This window comes from Micromys minutus, assembly GCF_963924665.1.
Source record: "Micromys minutus genome assembly, chromosome: 2".
NCBI lineage: Eukaryota > Metazoa > Chordata > Mammalia > Rodentia > Muridae > Micromys > Micromys minutus.
In genome coordinates this window covers 68050032-68077465 of record NC_137971.1, presented here as the reverse complement: position 1 = coordinate 68077465, position 27434 = coordinate 68050032, and the positions used below count along the sequence as shown (strand labels likewise).

Below are 27434 nucleotides of genomic sequence, written 5' to 3'. Positions count from 1 at the left end.
CATCCTCGTGACATCCTCTGACAGAAACAGCCCTTGGTGCTTGTACCTCAGTCCCTGTGGCAGATTCCCAGTCTCCCTGGAGTGTGTGAGTGTTCCAGACTAGCTTTCAGTCAGTCCTACCCTCCTCTTCCTATGAACTGTTTTGGGCATACCATTAATCAGATTGGTCTCTGCCGCTTATAACCAAATTATCCTAATTGCGTTCAGAACCAGCAGAATGGATGCTCTGCCAGTCCTCCTTTCTGCCCTTTAAGTCAAGGTAATCCTAAATCCACTGGGCCCCAGTGCAGCCCTGGCTGACTGGTAAAGCCACACGTATGGTCTCTTGCTCCACATAAAGAATTACATGCTCACCCTACTTGAGGTCATACATTGATCTTCATCCTCTTGATAATGTGAGAAGGCAGATCTTGCTGCTCTTCTACCTGAGCTGCTTTTCTAAAATAATAGCATAGATCTATGTCTGTCTATCTGTCTGTCTGTCTGTCTGTCTGTCTATCTACCTATCCATCCATCCATCCATCCATCCATCCATCCATTCATCCATTCATCCATTCATCCATCCATCCATCCATCCCAGACTAGAGCTCTTGTGTAGTATGAGACACTGCATTCAACTGTAGAACAAATAAACACTTAGACATCCTCTGGCTTTGACAGGTGACATTTGAGACTGTCTTATGATTCCTTTTATGGTAAAATATGATTCTTTAAGTCAGCCTCCTCTACTGTATTCTGTGATGCTTTAGAGACACACAAAAGCGTTCAGCTTTAACTCTTTGTCTTTCAGGTGCTCGTCTCTTTCCTCCAGTGTCATCTCCGCTGTCATTCATGAAAATGTCAAATTCAGTAAGTAGATCCTTTTGCAAGAAGGCTGGCAATGAGGGTCTAGGGAGGTGGTTATAAATGCAAAAGCCACAATTCTCAACTCAAGGCGGGTAAGGGATAGTTTATTCTGGAGCCAAATATGACCATGGCTCGGGAATGAGCATTCCGGATACTCTGTGTCCCATTTTCTAACATGGTAATGCTTTCGTGCCATTTTAAACTTAACAGGTCACTGTCAGGTGCATTGGTGGGAACACCAGGGAGTAGGCAATTCTCTGCTACAGATAGCGGTGTTAACTGATGACATTTTGAGTTTATAGGTTGTTAATAGATTGCAAAACTATTTCCCCTGATAGTCAGGTGAGTGTCAGACACAGAGGCAGGCAAGGAATGGCCTGTAAGGAGACTGAAGATTGCCCAAGATAACTTTGCTCCGAACCTGCAACATCCCACTGTCAGTGAAGTCCTAATCAGTTGGTTAACCTCGTAGACGCTTCTTTCTATGGAAACTTTCATTCCTATGGCTCAGTCAATAAAGTGCTCGCCACTCAAGACTGAGGGCTTGAGTTTAATCTCCCAGCACCCATAGAAAACCTGAGTGTGGGTGGAGCACCCTCAGTGTTGGGAGTGAGAAAGACTAGAGAATTCTGGGGCATTCAATACAGCTTTCTTGCTGAATTGATGAGCTCTGGGTTTGGTGAGAGCCTTATTTCAGAAACTGAAAGGGTGCTAAACACACACACACACACACACACACACACACACACACACACTGGTCTCAAGAAGACAAGCAGCACAGGGTTACAGGGGGCTTCCCATGCTTTCATGAGGGTCAGGAATGCACCACTAAGAGCCTCCAGCTTGACCGTCTGTCTCCTGGGAAAAGCGAGACTAGGCAGCACTGTTCAGAAACCAGAGAGCAGCCCCACAGCTGAGCCAACCCTGGCTCGTGCCCCGAGATCACAGCTAAACTCAATCCACAACTTACAGTCACCCAGCTAGGCAGTGTGCTAAGGCATACTCCTAAACGGTTTCATTCTATCCTCTTAATAACTAAAAAACAGGGTGCTATCATCACAGTCATCATCTTTGTCAGCGTTAGCATAACCACCGCCACTACCATCACCAGTGTCACAGCATGATCACTGCCATTGCCATCATTATCAACACACCACTTTAACCATCATCACCAACATCATCACCATCATCCCTTCCACTGCCAAACCTGCCACCAGCACCATCGTCATCACCATTGCCACCATCACTTTATCACCATCATCATCATCATCATATGGTCATCACTTTATCAGCACATGGACCACGACTATTATCACCATCACCTTTGCAGTCATGGCCACAATCGCTATCTTCATCTTTGTCACCATTCCTGTTGAAGCTGACTCCCATTTTGCATGATGTCTGAGGGGCTCAGAAGGTTAAGTGACTTGCCCAAAACTGTCAATTGGTAAGTGACAACAATAGGAATTGAACTCAGGTCCCATATTTGCATCTATTCTCTTGGTTCCTGGATGGCTTAGGATTGATGACTTCCGTTCACATGGAAACCTTGTGGTGGTAAGTGTTTCTTGTTAGATGTCCGAGTCATCCGCCAGAAGGCTGGGTTCCTAGTGTCCTTTTCCCTTGAGGAGACTGTATGATATTTCTAGCAGCACGACTCATAACAGCCGGAGGCAGAAACAACTCAGATTTCATCAACTGATTAAAGATAAACAAATCGTGGTGTGGCCGCACAATGTGGTATCATTCGGCCTTGAAAAGAGAGGATGTGTTGATAGATAGATGGATGAACCTTGTAACGAAGCCAACTGAAAGGAGCCAGACGTTGTGAGATTCTACATTTAAGATGCCCAGAACTAGCAAAGGTTTTAGAGTCAGAAAGCGGCTTAGTGGTCACCAGCGGTGTGTGTGTGGGGGGGGGGGAGATGGGTAGGGTGGGGGTGGAAGAGATAGGTAGGGTGGGGGGGATACAAGGCCCTTGGGTGAGTCACAAAGATGCTCTAGGGCTGAATAAAGGGGGTGGTTGTGTAAGACTATGGATGTACTAAACAACTGAACTGTGTGTCACAATGAATAAGATGGTGAATTTTCAACTGTGTTTTTTACCAAAGAGAAAACTCTCTGTCCATAGCATCTCTCCAACTGATGTTAGGCTAAGTACTCAAAGAACAGTACTTGAAGCATGGTACTATCCCTACTTGTGGATTCTTAGCTACCTACCACAAAAACAAAAACAAACAACAACAACAACAACAACAAAAACAATTGGCCCTTTTTGCCCCTGGCTGCTCTTGTTCCAGACCCCAATTTCTGAAGTACTTCATAGTTTGAACCATAGAACATAGACAGCATCCTTTATTTGGAAAGATGCCCCATGATAAACACTAGGCAAGTCCTAGAATTCACAAGCAGTTTAAAGTTTGCATTGGTTTTCTTTGTGTTGTGCAGTCTGGGAAAGCTGTCCTAGGTGAAGTTAAAGACCCTCCCCTCCTCTCTCTCCGATCAAGCAGTGCAAGATGCGGCTGGAGCGCCGGATTGTTGGTGCAACCAACCGATGGCGTTTCCCCCAAGACCATTTCTGTGGAGACCTCCTGGCTCTCTCCCAGATGTGCAACGTTTTGAACATAGACCTTGATGAAGCTCTGAAGAACCCAGACAGGTAGGGAGGGTCAAATGCCCATGACAGGGAGCGGTAGCCCAAACTGGGAAGCAAAGATACTTGATGATCAGACCATGCTGACCAGATGGCTCGGGGCTGCTACAGGCATGTCTGAAAGGAAGCTTCACTCAAGGACCATAAACAGGAGTGGACAGGGACAGCAGAGACTCCTTACCTTGACCAGGTCTGCCAGGGGTGACTAATCCTTTATAGATGAGCTTCTGACCCTCACAGGATTCTAAATTTGTTATTCGGGGGACAAATGGTCTCTTGAAAAAGCTCCATGGCCAAGTGTTTGGATGTTTCTCATGAATTCTCATTTTCACCCAGCCTGCCAGTTAGTAAGTAGTCTCAGGCTCGGGCTAGACCATCACTACTCCATATTGTGAGTTCTACTTGTCCAGAGGACCCAGCAATGGACTTTATTGCAGAAGGGTCCCTTCACTTCCTGGTGCCTTTGCCCTGACTTGATGCCACTAATCTCTAAGCCAGCAGTGCCTGTCTCACGAGTTCATGGCTAAGTCTGGCTAAGCAAAGCTACCCACCCTGGAACAGTTTCTGACATGGAAGATCTGCTGGCATGGAAGATCCATGTTTGTTGAGTGACTGGTCAAATGTGGCCATTATCCAGTGGCTAAAGCTCACTCAGCCTTACTCTCCTCATCTGTGAAATGGGTATAACAAAAACTCCTTTGAAAACTCAGTGGATAATTAAACCTGCTCCATGATATGAGGGTGTGTTAGAAGCCCTTATTATTAGTCTCACAAATAGTAGACTCTGAATAAATTGAGCAATTATCTTGGTGTAGTCTGCTACAGGGGAGGGTGGAGGAAACAAGTTTTCTTCCACAAATACAGATCACAATTCTGTCTCTGTGGTAGGCATCTATCCCTGGGACTGTAAAAAAAACTCTTGGAAAGCAACGTAAAGGTTCTATTTATTTTTCTGTTTATTTATGTTTTATATTGATAGACAATATTCAATCTGGGTAATAGAGAACGTGTTCTTGGTAACACTAACTTTAGTGGAGACTCTGCTCTCATGTTCCGAGGCCACCGTGTGTGCAAGTGCCTGGAACTGTTCTGTGCAGTGCACATGCGTCTCCCAGAGCATAAACAGTTCCCCAGCCCTGCCCCATCAGTAAAGCCGTGTCCCTGCCTCCTGTGGTGTGACTGTGGCTTCCTCCACACGTCAACTTTGACAGAAGCCAGAGCAAGCGGTCGTAAATGTGTCACACCACGGGCCACTCAGCTCCCGGCTCCCAGTTATTTTGGGTGTGTAGCTCAGCCTTGCTCTGGCCAGTGGCCCGCATGTCATCCAGCTGTGGGCTCTGCTTGTTGTGTCTGTGTGTTTCTAGGACTTGGGGGACTCTGAGGCTTCTCACCCCTAAACACTGCAGAATTGGGGGCTGAGGGACATGAAGGTGTTGACTCCTTTGATACAGTTCTAGTTTCTTATCTGCAGATTGAGTATGTTCTCCTATGTGACATGAGCCATGGGAAGACCTTGAACAGACACACTCAATAAAAATAAGCCAAGCTGTCTTTCGGGATAGCGTTCTGGCATATGTGGGCACACCGCCACTTACCCAAGAGGCAGCATAGGGGTGGTGCTGCCCAGCCAAGACTTAAAGGAAGGGCCCTCCCACTAAGGATCCAGGCATGCTGGGAAATGAACCCAGGGTCTGCCCTTCCTGGTCTCTGGCTGGAGACCCTGGGTGATGTTTTCCTTTCGTCTAGTCTGCAATGCCAAGTCTATATCTAGGTTGGGGGAGTCTTAAAAAGTGATGAAGATGGTAATAGGAGAGACCTTGATATTTTATCAGTATACAATTCTGGGAAAGGGATATTAGGGACATAAGACTAGGCTATAGGGGAAACAGAGAAGCAAACATTAGCCAATGTGGAATTAATCACAGTAGGCCTCCCAGACATTCATCTTTCTACTCTGCCCAGGCCCTTTCTTTTCTTCTTCTTCTTCTTCTTCTTCTTCTTCTTCTTCTTCTTCTTCTTCTTCTTCTTCTTCTTCTTCTTTTTGTTTTTTTTGTTTTTTTGGGGTTTTTGGGGTTTTTTTTGTTTTTTGTTTTTTTGTTTTCAAGACAGGGTTTTTCTGTGTAACAGCCCTGGCTATCTTGGAAATTCCTTTTTAGACCAGGCTGGTCTTGAACCCACAGAGATTCACCTGCCTTTGCCTCTCTAGTGCTGGGATTAGAGGCTCGTGCCATCACAGCCTGCCAGGCATCTTTGTTTTATAGGGAAAAGCTCTGAGACCAAAATGCAAGTTTCAAAGCCATGTGGAAGAAAATGGAGGGTCTGAGACCCAGGTCTGTATAGTTTTACCCAGTCAAACTGGAGACTTTGACACCCTAAGCATCAAGTCAACATTCTCATCCATGGCTTGTTGTAGGAGGCCTGTATATCCATAAGAAACTTCCTGAATCCTTTCCTCCTTCTTGATCATGGGCCACAACTTAAGGGAACAAATGCCAGTCTATGAGCACATCACCATTACTAGCTGCCACATCTTCATGGGGCATTTCTGTTCCTGGTGAGTGAAGAGATGTGTATACCAAAGATTATACCAGTGATCCCAAAGTGATCCTGAATCCTGAAGTCTATAAAGCATGGATAGTAAACAGCTATCACACCCAGGGGAGGCAGTGTGAATGTTTGGTCATCTGGCATCTCCTGGCTCAGCTGGTAATAGGGATGTTTGTGAGGCAGGCTGAGCTAATGGACAGTGCCCCGTGGTTTCCAAAACCCATCTCCAACATTTAAGGTGATGGTCTGAACTCTTAACCCTGCCTGGCTCTTCTCAAACATGTCAAGTGATTGAGAGAAGGTGTGAGGGTGGCTGGGTTCACCTAATGGGTAAACAACTCAGGCTCCCAAGTGCCTTCCTGAGGTTGAGTCACTTGAAGCTACCTCTGCCCTGGAAAGGGTGGCATGCTGTCATTATTATTCCGGAAACAGGCTTCCACCCAAACCGCTTCCATGCACCTGGCTCATGAGGGCTTCTGAATCACTGGGAATCAGCATTCCCAACTGAACATTCAGTTACACAGGCCAGATGTGGTCTACAAGCATCCCTTGGCTAGTTGGCTTTCTTAGGATGGTTGCCTTCTGAGTGTGTGAGTCACGTTTTAGTTTATTTCCACACTCTGCATGTCTACATAGTGTCTGTGAAAAGCATGACCACAGTTGCTATTCATATTTATGGACTCAGCTGACACTGACGAAAACACATGCACGGTGACTTGTGCCAGGGTCACAGCAGTAAACAGGCACCCTGTCTGCTATGCAGAGAACACAGGAATAGACAGTCAACCAGAAGACATTGCAGGGGTTTTAATGGGACAATCTTGGGGGCACAAAGGGGATAGGGGTGCTGGCCCAGAGAAAGCAACAATGATGCTTTCCCTGGAGCATTAATAAGAGCCCTAGGAGAGAGTCAGAATCCTCAGCACGGGAATGGAGTCTGTGAGTGTGTGGGAGCTGTGTTCATGAAGTCAGAAAGGGCTGCAGCCCAGAATGGAAGGCACAGGCTGTAGTGAGGCAGGAGCTTATAGCTTAGCCAAGGAGTCTATAGGGACTCAATGATGGATCCCCAACAGGACAGACAAAACCAGTTCTGTATGTTGTGTGGGGTGTAAATCCGGGGAGGAAAGTGCTAGAAGCCTGGGAGGCAAGGAGGCAGACAGTGAGCAAAGACATAAGACAGAGCCTGGAGAAAGGTAAAGAAACAAAGGCAAAGATGCATGAACAAGGTGAAAAGAGCATCTCATCAGATGAAGACAAGTGCTCAGAGGTGACAATGCCCAGGTGACTGGTTTGGGTACCTTGGGGGTCCATTTCATAAAACAGATACTGGGGTAGAGGAACAGAGTAGGGTTTGGGCTAGACTGTGAGGTTAATTTTTAGATGTCCTGAGACTGGCGGTGAGCATATGACATCAGTTAATATCCCAGAAAAGAACACCCTATGCTCTTCCCCCAGGAGATAGTTATTGAGTGCCTATTGTACACCATTGTTTTAGAGACTTTCCAAAGGATGTACCATTCTCTGGCAGGGGTAGCCTAAGTACCTCATTGGTAAGTTAAGCTTACCAGCAGAAATAGGGATCAGTGCTTTGGGGCCAGCCATACTGAGTTGAGAATACACTCACGAAGAGCTGTGATAAGGTGGTGTTTTAGAGATGGATGCTGTAAGGACAAATGCTGTACGGATACTCTAATGTGTATATTGTGGGGATGGATGCTATAAGAAGAGATGCTGTACAGATACTCTCATGTGTATATTGTGAGAATAGATGCTGTAAGGAGAGATGCTGTATGGATGTTCTAATATATATATTGTAGGGATGGATGCTGTAAGGATAGAATATGAATGGCTGTGGGGATGGAAGGTATGGGGACTGATGTTCTAGTAAACTATACGATAGGATGAGTTGTGACCCAGTTTCTGAACCCTGTCATGAAACACTATCATATCATAAAGTTGATGAACGATAGTGACCATATCAGGAAGAAGAAACAGGTACCCTGGGTCACACAGCCAAAGTAGCACCAAAGTTAAAAACAGCTAGATGGAGCTACATGACAATGTATCCAGTGCAGAAAGTTAAGGTTTGGGGCCATTGTCTTTCTTTCTTCAACTCCTGGCTCACATAAGACATACAAAGCCTGTCACCTATACCTTTTATGACTTTTATAGCTAGCAAAATAAAAAAATGACTTACTATTAACTGCTGGGCCTTCTGTTTGTGTTTTCCCTCAAGATTATGTATTTCAAAATTCCAAAAGCTTTTCTCTGAGAATATCATGAACAGTGGCACCCAAAGTGGGGAATCAGGTGAGTCGTCACCAGTGGATTTAACCAGAACTATGCTGACTTCACAGGTCTCCCATGGTCCCTGCAGAAGGGAACCAGCCATTGGCAGGTCTCTGTTCTGTGGCCCACAACCCTCACATGCTACAGGGTCTAACATGAGGCAGGTGCCTGTACACAGTCTCCCATGTGTGATAAGCAGAACCACATACACACATGCGTGCGACAATGAGCACATGAAGACAAACACGGATGTCAGTAAGTAGCCTTGAGAGAGAAGTTGAAACAGCATTCAGGAACAAGACAAATGGGGTTTTGTCCCTTTGGGATTTAGCCAGTCATGACTGACATCCAGCTTGACACTTGCCCCAAAGGGCTTTCCTGTGATCGGAGCATAAACCGAGCAAGGTGAGGAAGGTGGGAAGATACTGTGGCAGGGTTTCCCCTACATTTTGTTATGCTGGAGACTGAACTGGGGCCCTTGTGTATACCAGTCATGTACTCTCCCACGGTGCCACTCCCCTATTCCAAACTCAACCTCTTTAAGGAGTTGTTCAGGGTTAAGCCCCACCGAATGGTTGCCTTCAGGTCAGAGACAGCCTTTATTCCAAAGGAAAACTAATAACTTCTTCTCATCTGTCAACTCAAATGTATCTAGAGAAGCAATATGAGACTAGTGAGGAGAAAGAATACTAGGATTGACTAGTGATGTCTGCCATGTAATGGCCATCTTCAAATTTTAGACTGATTCTCCACAGAGGGAGAATACTGGATCTACAATTCTGTTCCTTTCTATAGTCACCTCACATATAATGGGACTTTGTTTTTCCTAACCAAGCATAAACAAAGTTACCTGAGGTCATCCAAGATTTAACATGCAAACTCAGTTTCTTAACTTCAGCATGAAACAGTATCTTAAGTTCGCAAATGACAGCATCAGGAAGAGGACACAGATCCCCCAAGTCACACAGTCAAATTTTCTTGCCAAGAAACAACGTGCGGCCCTCTAGATCATGTCTGGTTTGGAACAATTGTCTCTTTCACCAGCTCCTCCTCCAGCTCAGTGCTAGCAGTAAGAACTGAGTCACTCAGGGTTCTTCCACCCACCCCCCTCATGCCTCACCATGGCCTGGCATTCCTCTGTCATTCACCTGCCCCCACATCAAGGTCTCTCTTCCATCACCTCTAACAGACACAGGGCAGAATGCCCCCACACAAAGCATTCCACAATTTACAAAAGGCTTTCTTTACAGTGCCATCTTACTTCAGTAGGAAGCCTTTCAAGAGAAGTCCACCCAAGAGGGTCCCTAAAGAGCGCCTGAGTTAGAGGGCATCTCACATGCCTTGGAAATCTGCAACCTTGTCCATGGCACTAGAAACGCTGATTGCAGTAACACTGCTTATGTAGTTCCTCTCAAAGTCAGCAAGTGCTTGGGCCCACACTAAAACTAAGGCCTCCAGAAGCCACTTGTCCCCACTGTGTGCTGAATATCTATGGCCGTTGTGGGGAGACTATGTGTCTTCGGGCAGCCATGTTTTTGAACTGACCAAACATTGTTTTTTCTCTCTTCAGACGTGATCCTTGAATGCCTCGGCTTCAAGTGGGAACTCCACCACCCTCAGATTTTTCAGTCTGAGACCTTGGCCAAGCTATACTTGACAGCCCTGATACAGAACATAAAATGCACCCAGGGGGAGCTGGACAAGATTCTGAAAGGTAGCCTACCAGGAAACTTGGGACGGGAGCCACAGATATCCTTGGCATGCTGGGAACCTGGTTTAGCCTGTGGTTTACCCTCATTAGTGACAAATCATGCTCTGCCATGAGAGCCCACCATGTGCTGAGAGTCTGCTTCCTAAGCCGTGAGGAGGGATGATAGTTCTCATTGCATGACATTGGAGCCAAGAGGAGGTAATGGGTGTGGGGTTCTAGAACAGTGCCTGGCATACTGCAGGCTCTCGGTGGGTCTCCATTATCTTTTATAAAGAAGAAAGTCTTATCCAGCCACATAAGACATAGATTCTGCCTAGTTAGAGGAGACAGGTGGGCTATGTTGAATCACCTGAAGAACTTTCTAGAAGGAAAGCATAGTTCTTAAATCTGTCATCTATTTCCCTGTTCATGCTGGTTAGAGATTTACATGTATTTCCTTCCCTGATGTCCCATTTTCCTTTCCTTTTTCTCAACTTGTCTCCTTCCAAAAAGAATTCCAGGGCACTTCTTTTATTCCCTCCTCCCTCCTCTTTACATCCTCATCACCTCGGGCCTCCTCTTTCCCAGTCCTTATGTCTTCTCTAGTTACAATACTAACATCTCCACATGGCAGCCTGGCCCCACTCCGAAATGACTCATAAGCAAATGACAAGGGAAGCCCACGGTCCCCAAGGTCAGCCAGCATGCTGATCATGGTGGGATTGCATTTCCAGGTCATGGAAGTAGTGCCTTGTTCTGGAACCAGCGGGTAACCCAGAGCCCCAGTCACTGCCCGTCCCAGAGCCTGGAGTACACTCTCTTACCAACTAGAAACCAACTGGCCGGACCAAATCTGACTTGGCATGGAGTCAACTATACATGCTGCCGTGATGCTCCCCAGAAGTGTGAAGGCCTGGGCCCCTTCTTGGGATGTTCCTAAGCACTTGCAAGCCCCATGTGCTCGAGAACAGGGCAGCCCTCCTCCGTCTTCCCACAGCTCAGGTCAGACCATTGATGGAGTCATCCATGCAGGGTCTGGTGACTTAGAGAGGGGGTACCTTGGAAAGTAAGAGAGCCTGTGGTGGGATGGGGGGGGGGCAGTGCTCATGTTCTCTCTAATGGCTCCAGAAGAGTGTCACTAACAGGGAAAAGCTATGTCCTGCTCTTCTAATCCAAGACCCCTGCTGGTGACGAGGCCTAGCTAAAAATGTCAGACAAGATTCTGTGATGGCCACTGGTCACACGCTGGTGAGTGTCAGGTCACACATCTCTAGGATATTCCAAGGAACAGTCACCACCCTCTCTGTGCCTTTAGAAATCAGCAGAGCCTCTGTCCCAAGGCTACACACTGATCTCATGATCTTTGAGGGTGGAGGGGGGGACATGAGAATGTCTGTCCTTGGAGCTGGCATTGACAAGGTTTCTGGGAAAGCTCTAGAGAGCTGAGCTCCGTAGGTTCCCGAGGCTTCCCATGGCTGCTCATCCTCTTCCTACCTCACATCGATGGGCCGCTGAACTTGGAGCTGGTGTTTATTGTCTGGGATGAAATCCAAAGGGGACAACCTCTTCTGCTAAGCATACTCCAGCTGCCTTGGTTTGCACAGACCTCAGGAACATGGCCAGTTTCCTATCTGCTGCGTGTCCCTAACATGGAGAAGTGTGAGCCTGTGTGTCTGTCTCTCACTCTGGCCAGGCTGATACTTGGTCTCTCCTTCAACAAGCACTGGATGCTGTGCTTATTCCAGGCATCCAGGGGAAAGAAAAATACTAAAATGAGATGAAATACGGCAAGTAGCATGATCCATTAGGATACTAGCCACCCCCTCTTATGTGCCTACTGTGTGCAAGGCATTTGTGCGAGTGATTGGCAAGAAAGAATCTATGCACACCGGAATCTATGCCATCAGGTGGAAAGGAAAGTGAACCAGAGCTAAGACCTGGTACTTAGTGGGTACAGAGGTAGGCAAGGGTGATGCCTAGTGGGTAGGTACTTCATAAGTATTTGCTGAATGGGACTCAGAATACAGATAAATGTCAGAGGATTGGGAGGGGATGCTGAGGAGAAGGAACTTTTGTTAGCTCATTTTTCCACAGCGTCACTTCCTCTTTGGCTCTCAGCTCGTGCACTTTGAGCCCTGTGGCACTAGACCTATTTATTGTCAATTCAGCTAATATTGACCCGGGGCTAGTGTGTGAAAGACCATGGCGCATCCTTGGGACGGTGTGGCTAGTGAACCATGCATGTGCCTGCCTAGACCCCAGGGTATAATAGCCGGTTGTGCTAAGTTGGTCTTTGCAGAAGAAACAGGCCATGTAGTTGGCCATAGGGGTCAGTCAGGGAAGGCCTCTCCAAGAAGGGGACCTGTATATAGGCCCTAGAGAAGGAGAAACACAGGCAGGGAGGGAGTACCACACTACTCTAGGAAGCAAACTCAGACAGGAAAGTTTAGGACCTAGGAAGAAGAGCAATGGGGAGAAGTTGGCAGCTATGAAGTTCCTGAGATCACAGGCAAAGCTCTGGCCTCCATACCAGGGAAAGCACACAATCTTGGAGACCTCCTCCAAGAGTCTCAGTTTAGAACAGCTTCAAGTACATGGATTAGCTAGCAGTTAGTTGGCCGGCCCCATCTGGTCCCCCAGAACTCCTCAGTGGCAGGGATCCTCAATTCAAAAGCCATGGGGCAAAACAACAAGCCCCACTGTATGGGGCTTGTGAAATGGCTCAGCAGGCAAAGGTGTTCACCACCAAGGCTGACAGCTTACGTTTGATCTCTGGGACCCCAGTGGTGGGAGGAGAGAACTGACTCCCACATGTGCCATGGCATGTCCCCCAACCAATCAATAAATGAATGTAACATTTTTAAAAAGAAGAGAGCCACCATGTGGATGCCGCAGCCCCCACCCATCCTTCAGCAAATGGGTCTCTGTATTCCCACTTGCTACTTGCTCTGCCCACGGAGCCCAGGCACCAAAACCAATGATTGGGGCTCACCTTGCCTTCAAAATGTTTCCAGCCTAGATGGGGGGTGGGGGGATGGAAGAGGGACAGAAAGTAGCAGAGAGCAAGCCATGGTAAACATGTCCAGCACAATGCAGGTTTCAGTCACCTATTTTGGCAACGCTAAGATCACTGAGGGGAGCTGGGAGAGAGTGAACCAGGAGCTTCTGGGCCACTTTGCAGTTTCCTGTGCGTTATATGCTATTTCAGAATAAGTAGCCGCCCCTAAAATGCACCTACCAAACTAGGGAACTCAGTACAGACCACGTGTGCACAGGGTGTGGGCGGAGCCTCATTCTCCATCTCCATACTGTGTTTTCTTCAGCAGATCATCCACCTGGGAAGATCAAAAAAAGGTCCTCTGTAAAGAAGATCATCATTTCCTTGAGGATCAATGACCTAGCAGTCACCAGAGTTGGTAATGTAACCCACCTTCATGTTCTGAGAAGGCCACTGAAGGGTCCGACCAAAAACAACAACAACAACAACAACAAAAAAAAAAAAAAAAAAAAAAGAACAGCAAAGTACAGCATATGAACGAGACCCAGTCCTCCTCAAGAAAACTGAGCAGGGACTGGAGGGAGGGCCCAGTCAGCACCGAGCCTGCTGCTTGAGCACAAGCACCTCAAGTAAAAAGCCAGATGTATACACATCTGTAGCCCAAGTGCTGGGTGGGGTCAGGCAGGCAGACATAGGCGATCCCTGATCACTGGTCAGCCAGCCTGGCCAAATTGATGACATCTAGGTTCAGCAAGAGACCCTGCCTCAAAAACAAAACACAAAACGAACAAGCAAAAACAGGTGGCAAGTGACTGACAAGATACTTGACACCCCCCAACCCCACCCCAACCTTCACACGCACTAGGAAAAATAAAGGAAAGCAGAGCACTCCTAAAGATCAGTGTGGCCACTGGTTAGGGAACAAGATACAGGAAAGGGAGCACAGGCTTCTCGTGCCTGGGAGCTTATACCTGTAGGCAGGAGAATACCCAGAGGCCTATGCTTCTTCCCAAGTAGTACTTGGTCTGCTTCCTCTCCACTGTCCCCCACTGGGGGACAACAGCTGTAGAAGGTTCCCACAGAGTGTTCGGCATTTCCCCAGCTTTCCCAATCAGTCATCTGTGTGAACACAGCACTCCCGACATGCCATGGTGACTCAGATCTGTGGGTAGGTAGGTCAGGAGCAAATGCCCCGGGCACTGGTACAGCTTGTGGTCCTCAGAACGCACTGCAACCGCATAGCAATACTGTCCCGGAACAAGCTGCATTTGGAGGAGGCCAATTCCATCTGGTTCCTAAGTCATTAAATTATCCTGGCTCTTCCCAGGGTGCCTGTCCTTCTCTGAAGTTCTCGGGCTCCAAGGGAACCCCATCATTAAGCTCCTTCATCGACCTAGCAAAACAGTCCTGTGGGGCCATGAGCCCCCAGATTAAGGGAAACCTGGGGGACATGCTGGCCTTGTGGTTATCTGTCACACATGCTCCGAAGGCAGGCTCAAAGGAGCATCTTTACAGCAGAGATCCGATTTCCTTGCCTTCATCCTCAGCTTCTCCAGGAAGCTGCAGGTCTAGGTGGTCACCTGACCAGGTAGGGTCTGTTCCAAAGTCAGCACTTCTCCCCTTTCTTCCCAGCATCTCCACCCTCATCCCCACTGCACAAGTAGTGAGGCCCCCCGGGTAGGCTACAAAGCCCATGCTGATGGGCCCCCCTCTGCCGCCGCCTCTCCAGCCTTCGCCCTGGCCCTGAAGAATCTCTACATGAACGAGGTGGAGGTGACCATGGACAACGTGCTGGGCGTGTTGGCTTCTGCTCACATCCTCCAGTTCAACCAACTCTTCCAAAAGTAAGGACAGCAGGAGGGACAGGCCAGCCTGGGCAAACTGGGGATTTTCTTGGAGGCGTATTTCAGGAAGCATTTCTCGTTCTTGGGGGTCCTCTGTGCGAAGGCTGACTTAGAACCCAGAAAGGAACAATAGAAAACTCATACTGGTGCATTGTTTTTTGGAGACCCTCATTATTTTCTGTGTATGTCAACTAAGTGATTCTTGATCCACAGAAATAAATGACAAGTAGGGAGATGCTACCAAGAGGAGAGAGTATGCCAGTATGTAACGTGACCTCCCTCAAACCTGGCTTGATTATCAATTTTACCTGAGTTCTTTCAGGAATAAAACAAACAAACAAAAACAAAATAAAAACCCTTTCTCTGTTAAGCACACCCACATCTAAGCTGGGTTCTTTACTTCTGGTCCTGTCCCCTCACCTCTTACTTCAGATGAAACTTTGTTTGACTCTTGAAAATCTTTTCATTGTTGAGAATGCTGCATATAGTTACCATCAATGTTTTGAAGAGGAAAAAAAAAAAAAAAAAAGCAAAGATCAGGCTAGTGAGTAGCCCAGATGGTAAAGGTACTTGCCACGGCCCGGTGACCTGAAACAACTTCCTCAAGTTGCCCTCTGACCTCCACATGTGCACAGTAGCATGTGCACCAACCTCTCACCCACAGGGTTGATCATAATGTAATTTAAAAATTGTTCATAAATGAAAAGATCAAGATCTGATGTGGCCACAGTCCCAGTGCCCATTCTGGGGCATGGCCTTTTTGACTTTTGACTGGGCTGCCCATTCATCTGGCTGCCCAGTATGTGGGTTTGTGGAGGCTGAGGAGAACCAGAAGAATTGAGGACTAGTGTGAAGGCTCCTGCATCCTGAGGTCACCTGGGTCCTGGAGCTTGAATTCAATGAGACACTGAGGACACACCTCAGTGTTACGGCCTAGAGAAATGTAGCCCAGTGAGGCTTGGTCACTGGCCCCCAGTTATCCAAGGGTCTCTCTCTCCTCTCTCTCTCTCTCTCTCTCTCTCTCTCTCTCTCTCTCTCTCTCTCTCTCTCTCTCTTCTCTCTCTCTCCCTCTCTCTCTCTCACCCCCCCACCCCTGCAAACTCTAAGCAGATATATGAGTGAGAGGTGGAGGCATTGTTTGGTCCTGTGGTTAGCCATTCATTTAACACATGCCTCCATGGTTTGTGTCAAAAACTGTGGCTCATAATTATAATCATAATCATAATCGCCCACTGCCTAGGGATTGCTGAGGACTAGGAGACACTGGCCCAAGGCCTGGAGATAGTGTGTTGGCCCCGGTCAGACACTACCTCAGCTCTCTGTGGGACTAGCTTCTTCTTCCCTGCAGCAGCCCCGAGAGCTGGCAGTGGTCCTGATGAGCAGTCAGGACCCCAAACCTGTAGTGACTAACCACGCTAGGCCACTTGGCTCGGAGAGGTGACCGCGTTGTCATTTGCTCTGTGAGGTCCTAACCCTTCTCCGGCCCTAACCGGAAGTCTTGCTCTAACCAGAAGTCTCGCTCATTCATTCTTCTGCTCCTTTCAGAACAATTTCTTGGGTTTCTCTGGGATGCCAAGAAAGCAAAGGGGGACAGATGGGAAGGTGGCTGTACATGAAAGCCTATGGCTTAAAAGTCCCTGCGACGTAGGAAATGAGTCAAATAGGGTGAACTGAAGTCAGCAGCCCCCAAATGTGACATTCCGGCTGAGTAGGATTAACTTCGAGTACAATTTATGCCTGTGATAAGCAAAGGCACTTCTCCAAAATCCCCCTTTTAGCATCCTGTGATGTTTCTCTGTGTGGATGCTTCTTAACGGGTTTGCGTGCTGCATGGAAATCCCTTTGTGGGATTTGTCTTTCTAGACTCTCCTGTTCCTTCTCCAAGTCAGAGGGATGTATACATGGTGTGCCCATTTGGTCTTGAAGACAGAGATGGAGATGAGTTATATAGCTCTCTGACTTTTTTCTATGCAATTTGGTACAAAGATGTAGGGCAGGGATGGTCTGCCTGGCTCATTTAACCTCCTCAGACCTCAGTGATCTTTAGTTTGGGTTGTAGCTGACAAGGTCATACTATGTAGCCCAGGCTGGCCTTGAACTAGCAATCTTCCAGCCTCAACCCCCTGAGTGCTTGGATTGCAAGGATGTCCCACTGAAGCCAACAGAAGACACCATCTGCTCTGATAGGGCAGGGATGGGGATTCTCCCAGGGAATCTGGAAGGATTCCATTCATTAATTTTAGAGGCCACGTACTCAGATTCAACACAACACATATGAGCCATCGAGGACTCTGGGGGTATGTGAGGTTTCCTCAGGCCAGGTCCTTCACCCAGAGCTTCTTACAGGCTTATCGAGGAACACAGATGCTTCACAAGCCAAAGACTCCAGGTGCTCAGAGGTCTGGAATAACATGTAAGGGGCGTACAGAGAAGGGTTTGAGGTCTGTGTGGCCAGAGATCTATGTAGCTGTGCATGTTGGGAGCAGAGCAGCTGAAGTCAGATTCAGTTTGTGTGGTGTCTCGCAGCCATCTAAGGAAGCTGGCATTGACTCTTCTTGATGGGTGGAGTCAGACTTTGCCAAACTCCCTATATCGTCATAGCTGACACCCACTTCGGCTCGGCCTAGCCTCTTATTGTACCAACTGTGGAAGTGCAGCTTGCTCACTTGTATCATTTCTGAGTGGCTGTTTCCCAGGCCCACATACTGGGAGAGTGGCTTTCCTCTGGAAGGAAGCCTCTAGCCACCTTCTGTCTCTACCCATCACCGTCCTGCCTCCAGTATTGGAAGCCCTATACGACAGTTAGAGTCCTGTTCCTGGCTTATCTGTGGCTGGGCCAAAAATAGCAGATCCTCTGTTCTCTTGCCTCCTCCCCTGCCTTATGTTAGGTGCCAGAACAGGAAGAATGTTGCTTATAAAGAGCCAAGCCTACTGACCTGTTGTTCACGAGCCCAGGCAGATGAGACCTGCCCCAGATTCTTCACATGACCCTAGTGAGCTTAGTACTCTAGGTCAGAAGCCAGGGCAAGTCTGCCACACAGCTGAGCCTGTGTTTGAGAAGCTCAAGGTGCAATTGTCAGGGGTGTGCCAGTCAAGCTTGAGAGTGTGTTGTGTATGAGTATTCGTGTGTGCGTGCATACATGCTTACATATAGTAGGTCCCCAGTGCCCTGGGTCACTCTGATAACACCGTGACTCCAGCCCACAGATGAGACCCGGCATGTTATCTCAGCAGGAGTCCTGGGTCACGAAAAATCACACTGATGACTGCTCAAGTCTGAATCACACATCCTGGAGGTCTTTGAGGGATGGGACCTGTGCACGCATGTGTCACCTGGTGACATTGCATAGATTCTCTCATTGGTACTGGGATCACGGCTGAGATCATGGCCGTCACAGGATGACTCAGGGTGGCCAGAGCAAAAGAGGAAGGGAAAGGTGAATCAGGAGTTTAGGGTGAGCCTGGGCATATAGGACCTCAGAGGTGACGTCAGCAACTTCCTCACTCAGTTTAGTCAGCAGAGCATGGTGAGCGGTTCGCAGGGACCGCTATGCGGCGTGGGCAAAGTACTTCAGGCATGTGGGAAGCTGGTACTGAGGCCGAGCTGAGGGGCACTGAGGTAAGTTTGTCGGCAGAGGGACAGGCCCGAGAGATATGAAGACCGGAGGCAGTGGCAATCTTATGAACCAGAAGTGTTCAGACAGAAGGAAGGGAATTCTCATAGGCCCCGCCAGAAATGAAGATATTCTAGAAAGACGTTTGTGTCTCTCAGTCAGACCATCAGATTACTGAAACACTGGGACACACAGAAGTGAGATTTCCCCTGGAGTCTCACGCTGAGAGAAGGAAAAGGTGCCAGTCAGAGGAGGAACTCGTCTCCCTGAAAGAGAGTTAACACAGTTCCAACAACTCATCACATGACTGTATGATGACACCGAAGCCCAGACAGTGATGGGCCAGTCGTTGGCCAGACCACATCTTGACTGGGCAAGGGGGGCATCCGGAGGCCATGTTGTCAAAGCCTGAGTTGTTGGTTTCTCTGGCTCCAGGCCATGGTGCCATTCCCTGCTGAAGAGTCTGCTCAGTTGCCTTCTGAAGAGTCAGGGCTCCCTCCGGCCTTACCTCCCTGCCTTAGCCCAGATCTCTCATAACAGACCAGCTGACTTTTGCCAAATCCCTAAAATGAGGGCCCCCTTTCTGGTGAGAGGTCTCTGTTGCCATCCTAGAGTTGAGCAAAAGTCCCTTCCCCGACCTCCACCCCACCGCTGCTACCTCCTCCCCTGATGGCCTGTGGGGGCGTCAGCATCAGCAGCTCTCTCTCCACAGGTGTGTCAACATAATGTTGAACAGACTCACACCGAGCACCATCAAGAACTTCTACTTGGCTGGCTGCAAGGTAAGAATGGCTGGCTGGAGAGGGTGTGGGACCCAGGGTGTCAGGGCTTCAAGAGCACCCACCCAGGTCCTGAGTGTCACCCACCAGGCCTAACTCCAAAATCTCTACTCAAAAGCATGAAACCAAGAGAAGAAATGCTTAGCTTTAGTAAGTAGAAAGGAAGAAATAAATAAATAAATAAATTTAATTTATTTAAGAAAGCAGCTTAGAACACCTTAATCTGGGGATCTGAGAGCGGTAGCAGGGTTTTTCTCACCAAGGCAGCAAATCCCTTCTAGAAGGTAAATGGAGTCGTGAACCCCTGTAGCACCTGGGCCCAGTCAGCACATCAGTGTTGGGAGCAGTAAAGCAAAGCAGCTCTCATTATCGGGGGACAATGGACAGGAAGAGGGACGAAAATGGCTCAGGGCAGTGCCAAAGGCCAGTGCTGAGTCCTAAGCCTTGCCTCCTGATCAAAGCCCAGGCCACTCCCCCCCCCCCCCCCACCACTCCGAGTTCACAGTAACTAGCACGTCATGACAGCGGCAGTAACCAGTGTGTCACGGTGCTACAGCTAAGAACGCCCTCGCTGTCTGTCGAGACCCACCTGGTGCTAGAAAGTCATGCTTGGTGACTTTGCACTCTGGTTGCCATTTCTCAGCAAGACTTTAGCCTGGAAAAAACCCAAATCCCAGGGACATGAAAGGTCTACCAAGACCCCCCTCAAGATCCCCAATTCTAGGAGCCTTTCCCTGCCTGCCCCCTCTCTCTTCCCCCTCATTGTTATTAGCTCTTTGAGAATTTCATATAGTGTGTTTTAATTATATTCACCCTGTCCCACAACCCCCTGCACATCCTTTCTTTTTCCTTAAACGCCCAAGTCTGTGTCTTCTCTCCGTCTGTTAAAACCCACTGAGTACATACAGACTGTGCCCACCTTGTACGATTGCCTCCCCTGGAGCCCAGTTGCCCTGCCAGGGGCCATACACTTTAAAAACAAAAAGAAGTCTCTCTCCCAGCAGCTAGCTTCTCAGCTAGGGTGGGACTTGGCGCACACCTCCCCTGCAGTCCCTGTCTTTTCATCCTTGCTTCTAAAGTGCATGCTGGAGCAGCCATTGAGCTCTGCATGGGTTATTCCTCCCCCCACCCCCCACCATTCTTGCAACAGGCCACTGAAGGCAGCCCAGGGCCTTCAGCATACAGGCCTCTGCTCATGCAGCCTGAACCAGTGGCCACAGAAAGAGATGGCACCTTGGAGCCCCAGGTTCTCTATTGCTGACATGGAATAGCTGGGGGCTGACCTCATAGGGGAGGTTTAAAGCAGTGGGCTTCAGTGCTCTAATGGTTATGAATAGCCTCCATCACCCCAACCCTCCACCCTCACAACCCCCTGCATGGTATATATGAAAATTGGGCACATCCACACGCAATGCCACCCCAAGCCAGCAGAGGGGGCTGAGAGATGCTTTGTATCGTCTTGCTTTACCTTACCATTTACCTCCTCAGTACAAGGAAGAGCAGCTCACCATCGCCTGTGAGAAGTGGCTGGCAATGAACTTGGTCCCTCTGGTGGGGACGCAGATCCACCTCCGACAGATCCCCGAGCCTCTGCTGCACAAGGTGCTCAAGTCGCCCAGGTCAGAGCTGGTGTGCTGCCTCTGGAGTGGGTGGAGCCACACAGGAGCCACACCCACACCTCTGTGAACCTGTCATTCACTTGCCAACTCCCTGCTCTCCTGGATAGCCAGGCCTTGGGTGGGAGCCCAAACTCAGGGAATTATATGTGGGGTCAGGAAGAGGGAAAGCCTTCCTGCTGCTCCTAGGTAAGGACCTGCTGGGGTCAACTGTCTCCTTACCTGCCTAGGTCAGAGAAACAAATGCCTACTATTGCTTGAACCATTTAAAAAGGAATCCTGCCAATATTCTTTCATATTGATTGTGAAAAAATTGGAAAACAGGGAAAGGCAGAAAAAAGAAAAGTCCTCCAAACAAGATTTTATCTCTAGTCCTGACTCCTTTGTCAAATATTTCTAAACTTGGTTATCCAAATGTCTCTGCCAAGGCTAACTACCCCATCCTTCAGAGCCCCTGCCTTTGCTACACACTCCTGTCCAGGCACAATGTCCTCAGAACATGTTAGAACCTTGGGAGTCCTCTGGACACTACTTTGATCTCACCTTGACTATGAGGCCAATTGTGTTTACAAACTGAGCACTCACAGGGAGCACTCACAGGGAGCACTCACAGGGCCAGCGCCATCCCGAGGCCAAATCTTCATCTCTCATGTCCCTCAGCAGTGAAGACACCTCCCGTGTGAACCTGGCTTCTGGCCTTGACCCCAAGAGTATAATCTAACTGCACCATCTTGTGGTCTGATGCCTTGAATTTCTCTGACCCCACAGCCACCAGAGGGTGTCCATCTTTCACTGTTGGCTGATGGGGCTGCCCTGTCAGTGTGGTTGCCCAACATTGTAAGAAAGGAATATGCCATGCTTACCACTCTTGGGGAAAAGATTAAGACTTGAAGTCTGCTTCCTACTAAATGAGTTTTACACCATCACAGAATAGGAAACTCAATCAGGCCGCTGTCCCTCCCAGTCTGACCTGGGCAGGCCCTCGGCTGAGGCTCCCTGTTCCCAGGTGGCTCTAGGTCATGTCAAATTGACAATAAAAATGATTCAGTACAACTGATAGCTGAATGAATGACATGTAGTCCTAAACTAAACCTTGGATTAGAGGGAGAAAGACAGTAATGTTACTGGGAACAGAACTGGGTGAGTGATATCCAAGTATTATGCCAATGGTAAGCTTCCTGAAGTTCATAACTGCCTTGTCACTATTTTTTAAATTGTCTTTCTTAAGAAACCATCAGCGGTGACATTTGGGATGAAGAAACACTGGCACATAGCTTACTCCAGTTCACAGGGGAGTGTGTGTGTGTGTGTGTGTGTGTGTGTGTGTGTGTATGTAGATGTGTGTGTATGTATGTATGTCTGTATGTGTGTATATCTCTGTGTGTATGTATGTTGATGTGTGTATGTCTGTGTGTGTATGTCTGTGTGTGTATGTCTGTGTATGTGTGTCTGTGTGTGCATGTCTGGATATGTATGCATATGTCTGTGTTTGTGTGTCTGGGTGTGTATATGTCTGAGTGTGTGTGTCTGGGTATGTGTATACCTAGCCTGCTTAAGAACCTAGCTCTTATTCCTATCAACACACACACACATACACACACACACACACACACACACACACACATACACCACACTTGAGAGAGTTGCTCCATGCTGGATCTTAACCTATCCCACATTTAAATTTACCAAGCAACACCCAATGCCCTCACACTAACCGAGGCAGGAGGGAGGAAGACAAGGTGCTGAGGGACCCCATTATCTAAGAAAAGCCCAGAAGCCAATTCTAGAGCAGCAGTGCCCTGGGAGCCCCAGTCTCTCTGACTCCCTATGTTTTCCTCACTCTTGTACCCACCACCCTCCACCCCACCCTTCAACAGACCAAAGGTCAGGAACCGAGGATCATGTAAACACGGGGTCCTTAGACATTACACAACAGCATCTGTCCCTCCCTTGGAGAAGCTGAGTTGTCCAGCACTGGCAACATTCACTGAAAATGATGGAAAAACATCTGACCACAGGCAGAACGCTGGTGATGGCACAGGCCAGGCGACATGCTCAGCAGGCAGTTCCAGAGCATGACGTGTCAAGTGTCTAGACACGCCAGCCTGGCAGACACAGGTGGAAACTGGTTCTGTCCTGGCTCTCTGCAAGAGGCACCTATGCAGAGAGGCCTTCATCCTCAGCCCACACACCCTGAGGTAGAGAAAGACTCAGGCAGTCCCGACTCCCCACAGCCTCGTAGGTTGGTCTTGATCTTCAGTAGCCACTGACTTCAAGGCAGCTCCTATCTGCAACCCCGTGCTAGGAAGGTAGAGACAGGTGGACCCCGGGAGCTCACGGGTCATTCAGCCCAGTTCAACCAGTGAGCACCAGGCTAGTAAGAGATCCTGTCAGAAAATAAGTTAGTGATCGAGGAAGATACTTAATGTCAACTTCTGGCCTCTGCACACATCACATACATGAACGCATAGATATGTACATGTACAGAGACACACACAGAGAGAGAGAGAGAGAAAGGGTGTTAGAAAGGCTGGTACCACTTTTCCACATCTAATCAAGGGGGCACGCCTTCTCCAGCACTTTAGCCAGGTGCTGAACGACACGGTCACCCTTTCATTGCCCCAAACCCAACACTGCAGTACATCAGTGAGCGGATGAGGATCTAGGCAGGGCCTCTGCTGGCTCCTGGACCCACATCTTGCCTCCAACATGACACCTTCTTCCCCTATAGACCAAGTAAGCAAGGCATCCCAGAAGGAGGTCAACCAGGTCTGAGAGGTTGTGTGAGCCCACAACAGGAAGCATGGAAGTGGCCAATCTTAAGGCCAAAGGTGGGACATTCCTGGGCTCCACTCAGTAGATCTGCCATCCACCCACTGTCACTTGGGCCCCAGCCTGTGAAAAAGGTACAAGGACCAATAGCCTCTTCTCATCAGAGCCCTCTGCCTCTGGCCTGTCCCGCATTCTCTCTGAAAGTCACTTGGGCTTCACCTCATCATCTTTGGGTTTCGCTTTCCATTTTGTAAACAATCTAGAGTAAAAACACATGCAAATATACACTGTTTTTCCTGACCTCCTGGGCCTCTGGGCTTAATTTGTTTGCCTAGAATGTGGTTCTCAGTTCATTTTCCTTGTAGAGGTCACTACTAGGTAACCCTGTTCTCATAACTCCAACTTACGAAAACCTCATTCCGAGTTCTGCATTCCTGGAAGCCAAGCCCCAACAACTGTCCAGTTCCCATCTACACAAAAGTGTACCTTACAACAGGGGCCCCAGTCCCTCTGACTCTGAGATCCCCTGCTCCCTGACAGTGACTCAGAAATTCCCTGATCAGTAGACACTGGTAAGATTGCTTGGCAGGTAGGGAGTGCTTGCTGTCCAAGTCTGGTGACCAGCGTTCCATCCCAGAACCCAAGTAAAAATCTGGGTGTGCCAGTGCAGATCTGTAACTCCAGCATTTCTAGTGTGAGATGGGCGATGGAGGCCAAAATGCTCAAGGGCTGGCTAGCCTGGGGTACAGGGTGCAGCAGAAACAAGGGAGATGTTACCTCAACAAAGTGCAAAGGGAAAGCTGTGTCCCCAAAGCTGTTCTCTGATCTCCAAGTACAGGTCAGAACATATATATATATATGCACTTGTACTTATATGTACCGTGCAATGCACACATACATGTACACACATAGACACACATACATACACACTCACACACATATACACACATACATATACTCTCACACATACTCACACACATGTACACATACACACAAGACACATACACTCACACACACATATACACTCACATACACATACATACACACACACTCACACATATGTACACATACACACATACATACTCACACACATATATATGTTCTCATGTACACACACACCACATGAGTATGTAACATGCTTTAGAATGAAGACAAAGAAGACACCCCTGTTAACCTTGTCACACCCATCCCATGCTTTGACAGTGATACTGATCACATGGAATTGCTGAGGCTGGTCCTTCTCTAGCAAACGAAAATAATGCCTACCGATTATTGAGCACTTGTCAAACTCTGTGTCACCAGAGGGCTCCTCCCCACAGCTACTCAGGGTGCGGGCACTGTTGCCTACACTTCTCACCTTCAAGATCACAGGATGTGACTAGTCAAAGCAGTGTTTCCCTCTCCCACACAGTAGGTGAGCTAGATCTGAACCCAGGTTAGAATGCTCTCTGAGTCAAGGCCAACACCAGACTCTCGTATACCTGTGAGACTTGTTTCCTTCGTGATGGTCAAGATCAATAAGGATGTTAATCCTACTGATTTGCACTAAAAACATTAAAAGTTTGTATTATCTTTATTTTGTGTATATGTGAGAGTATGAGTGTGTGTGAGTGTGTATGAGTTTGTGCGTGTGTGTTTATGTGTGTGGTAGGTAGGACAATCAGTTCTCTTCTTCCACCATGGGTCTCCAGGACTGAGCTCAGGTCATCAGGTTTGCTGACAAGCACCTTCACCTGCCAAGCCATTTCTCTGGCTGATTTTACCATTAACGTTTTTATACAGAACACAATACACTCACTGCTCTGAACATACAAATAGTGACACGTTGCCGTTAATTAAGAAATAAATTGCCAGCTGGCGGTGGCACACACCTTTAATTCCAGTAAGGCAGGGGCAGGTGAATCTCTGAGTTTGAGGTCAGCCTGGTCTACAGTGTGATTTCCAGGACAGATGGGGTCACCTAGAGAAACCCTGTCATGAAAAGGGAGAGAGAAGAGACAGAGAGACGGAGAAGGAGAGTCTGAGACTGAGTGAATATTAGAAAACATTAGACCAGGAGTAGGTAAGACCCACACCTTTAATCCCAACACTTGGGAAGCAGAGGCAGGTGGATCTCTGTGTGTCTGAAGCTGGCCTTGTCTACAGAGTAAACTCCAGACCAGCCAGATAGAAGGCTCTCAAAAACAAAACAAAATGGAGCTGGGGATTTAGCTCAGTGGTACAGCACTTGCCTAGCAAGCACAAGGCCCTGGGGTTGATCCTCAGCTCTGAAAAACAAAAAACGAAACAAAAAAAAAAAATAATAAATAAAACAAAATGATCAGCAAAAACTAAGCATTACCAACAAAGCCCTCTGCCTCTCTTCTCAATGCTATCCCATTCCTCAGAACCAGGACTGGCTGGTAGGAGCCCATAGACACCGTCATCATGTGAGTAAGCGCTCTCTGCATCCTTGCACCTCCACAAATGATGCATTATTTTGTCTTGCAAATCAGCATCTGTATGGCAGTAGGAAGAGGGTACCACAGCCTACTCACTGAGGCTGGGCCTCGGGCTCCATCCCAGGCCGTGCTGATGTATTTAATCAGATTTTCTAGATCTAAGCACTGGGCAGGGTTCCACAGCCATCTTTTTGTTCCTTTTCTAAAGGCCTTTCATTTTATTTAGTTTTTTTTTTTTTTTTTTTTTTTTTTTGCCATGACGAACAGAGCAGCAATGGATGGTCTTGTTCATGGCCTGCCCGTGTGGGCGTGGCTTTCTCCATGGCGAGCGTTCAGAAAGGAGGTCTGTTATTTACACAAGGCTTTTGCCTTGAAAATAAAATAAGAGGACATTGTCTTATGGCACACAATGTTTTTCTCCTAAAGAAGGAGCATCAGTTAGGTTATATTGAGGTGGTTGTGAGCTAATTACCAGAAAATGTGCACGACACAGTGTGGGAGACTGAGCTCTGTCACACTCAAGTCTCCAAAGCCCTCGGATGAATTAAAAGTGTGTGTGAGTGTTCTCCTTGTGGTTACTTACCACAGTGGGGCCAAACCTGCCACATCCAACTTTTGACACTGAGATAGTATTTTCTTCTATAACGTTCAAGTTTAAAGACTGTGCAGTAAATTTATCAAAAAAAAAACCCACAATGTTTTCAATAACTTTATGATTACATTTTGAACATATTACACATATTACGCATCCATCACTCTCCTGGGGGTCCATGTGGCACACATGCAGGTCGGATGCCTGGAGATGCTTCCAGAGACTGATACTGTCCTAAACCTTAACTTCAGCAAATGCCTTTGTAAAAGTCAGAACCCGTGTAACAGAGCCATCCCTCCTGTCACTTCTCCTTGGTAAAATCTCAAGAAACTTTCTAGACTTGAGGTGCACAAAGACAGCACCCAATCTGGAAGCCACACAGCTTCCCTGACCCCGTTGACCTAACGTGTCTATGGCAGTGGTTCTCAACTTGTGGGTCGTGACTTCTGTCACAGGGGTCGCATATCAGATGTCTACATTAAAATTCATAACAGCAACATTATAGTCATGAAGTAGCAAAAGCAAATTCCATGGTTAGGGATCGACTCAACAAGAACTGTGCCAAAGGGTCACAGCATTAGGAAGGTTGAGAACCGCTGGTATATGGGGATGTGGCATTAGGCTCTTTGTGGCCCAGACAGTGGCCAATTTGGTTCTTTCTGGCCAGACTCAAGACAGGGCATCTGTAACAAACAAAAGGAATGAAGGAATTACATTGTGTCCAGAAATAGTGTGAGAGGTGGGAAGGTTGTG

The 27434-nt window shown here is 47.9% G+C and overlaps 1 protein-coding gene across 1 annotated transcript in view; it reads left to right on the top strand.

The window, feature by feature from the left end:
* Positions 1-831: 831 nt before the first annotated feature.
* BTBD16 (BTB domain containing 16) overlaps positions 832-27434 on the top strand; it is a gene marked incomplete at both ends in the record, with an annotated part of 46418 nt that continues 19815 nt past the window's right edge. The window contains 9 exon segments of the mRNA XM_080913106.1: positions 832-883; positions 886-896; positions 3357-3505; positions 8283-8356; positions 9906-10049; positions 13352-13441; positions 14753-14867; positions 19194-19263; positions 20749-20879. Coding sequence (XP_080769232.1) covers positions 832-883; positions 886-896; positions 3357-3505; positions 8283-8356; positions 9906-10049; positions 13352-13441; positions 14753-14867; positions 19194-19263; positions 20749-20879 — 836 coding nt within the window.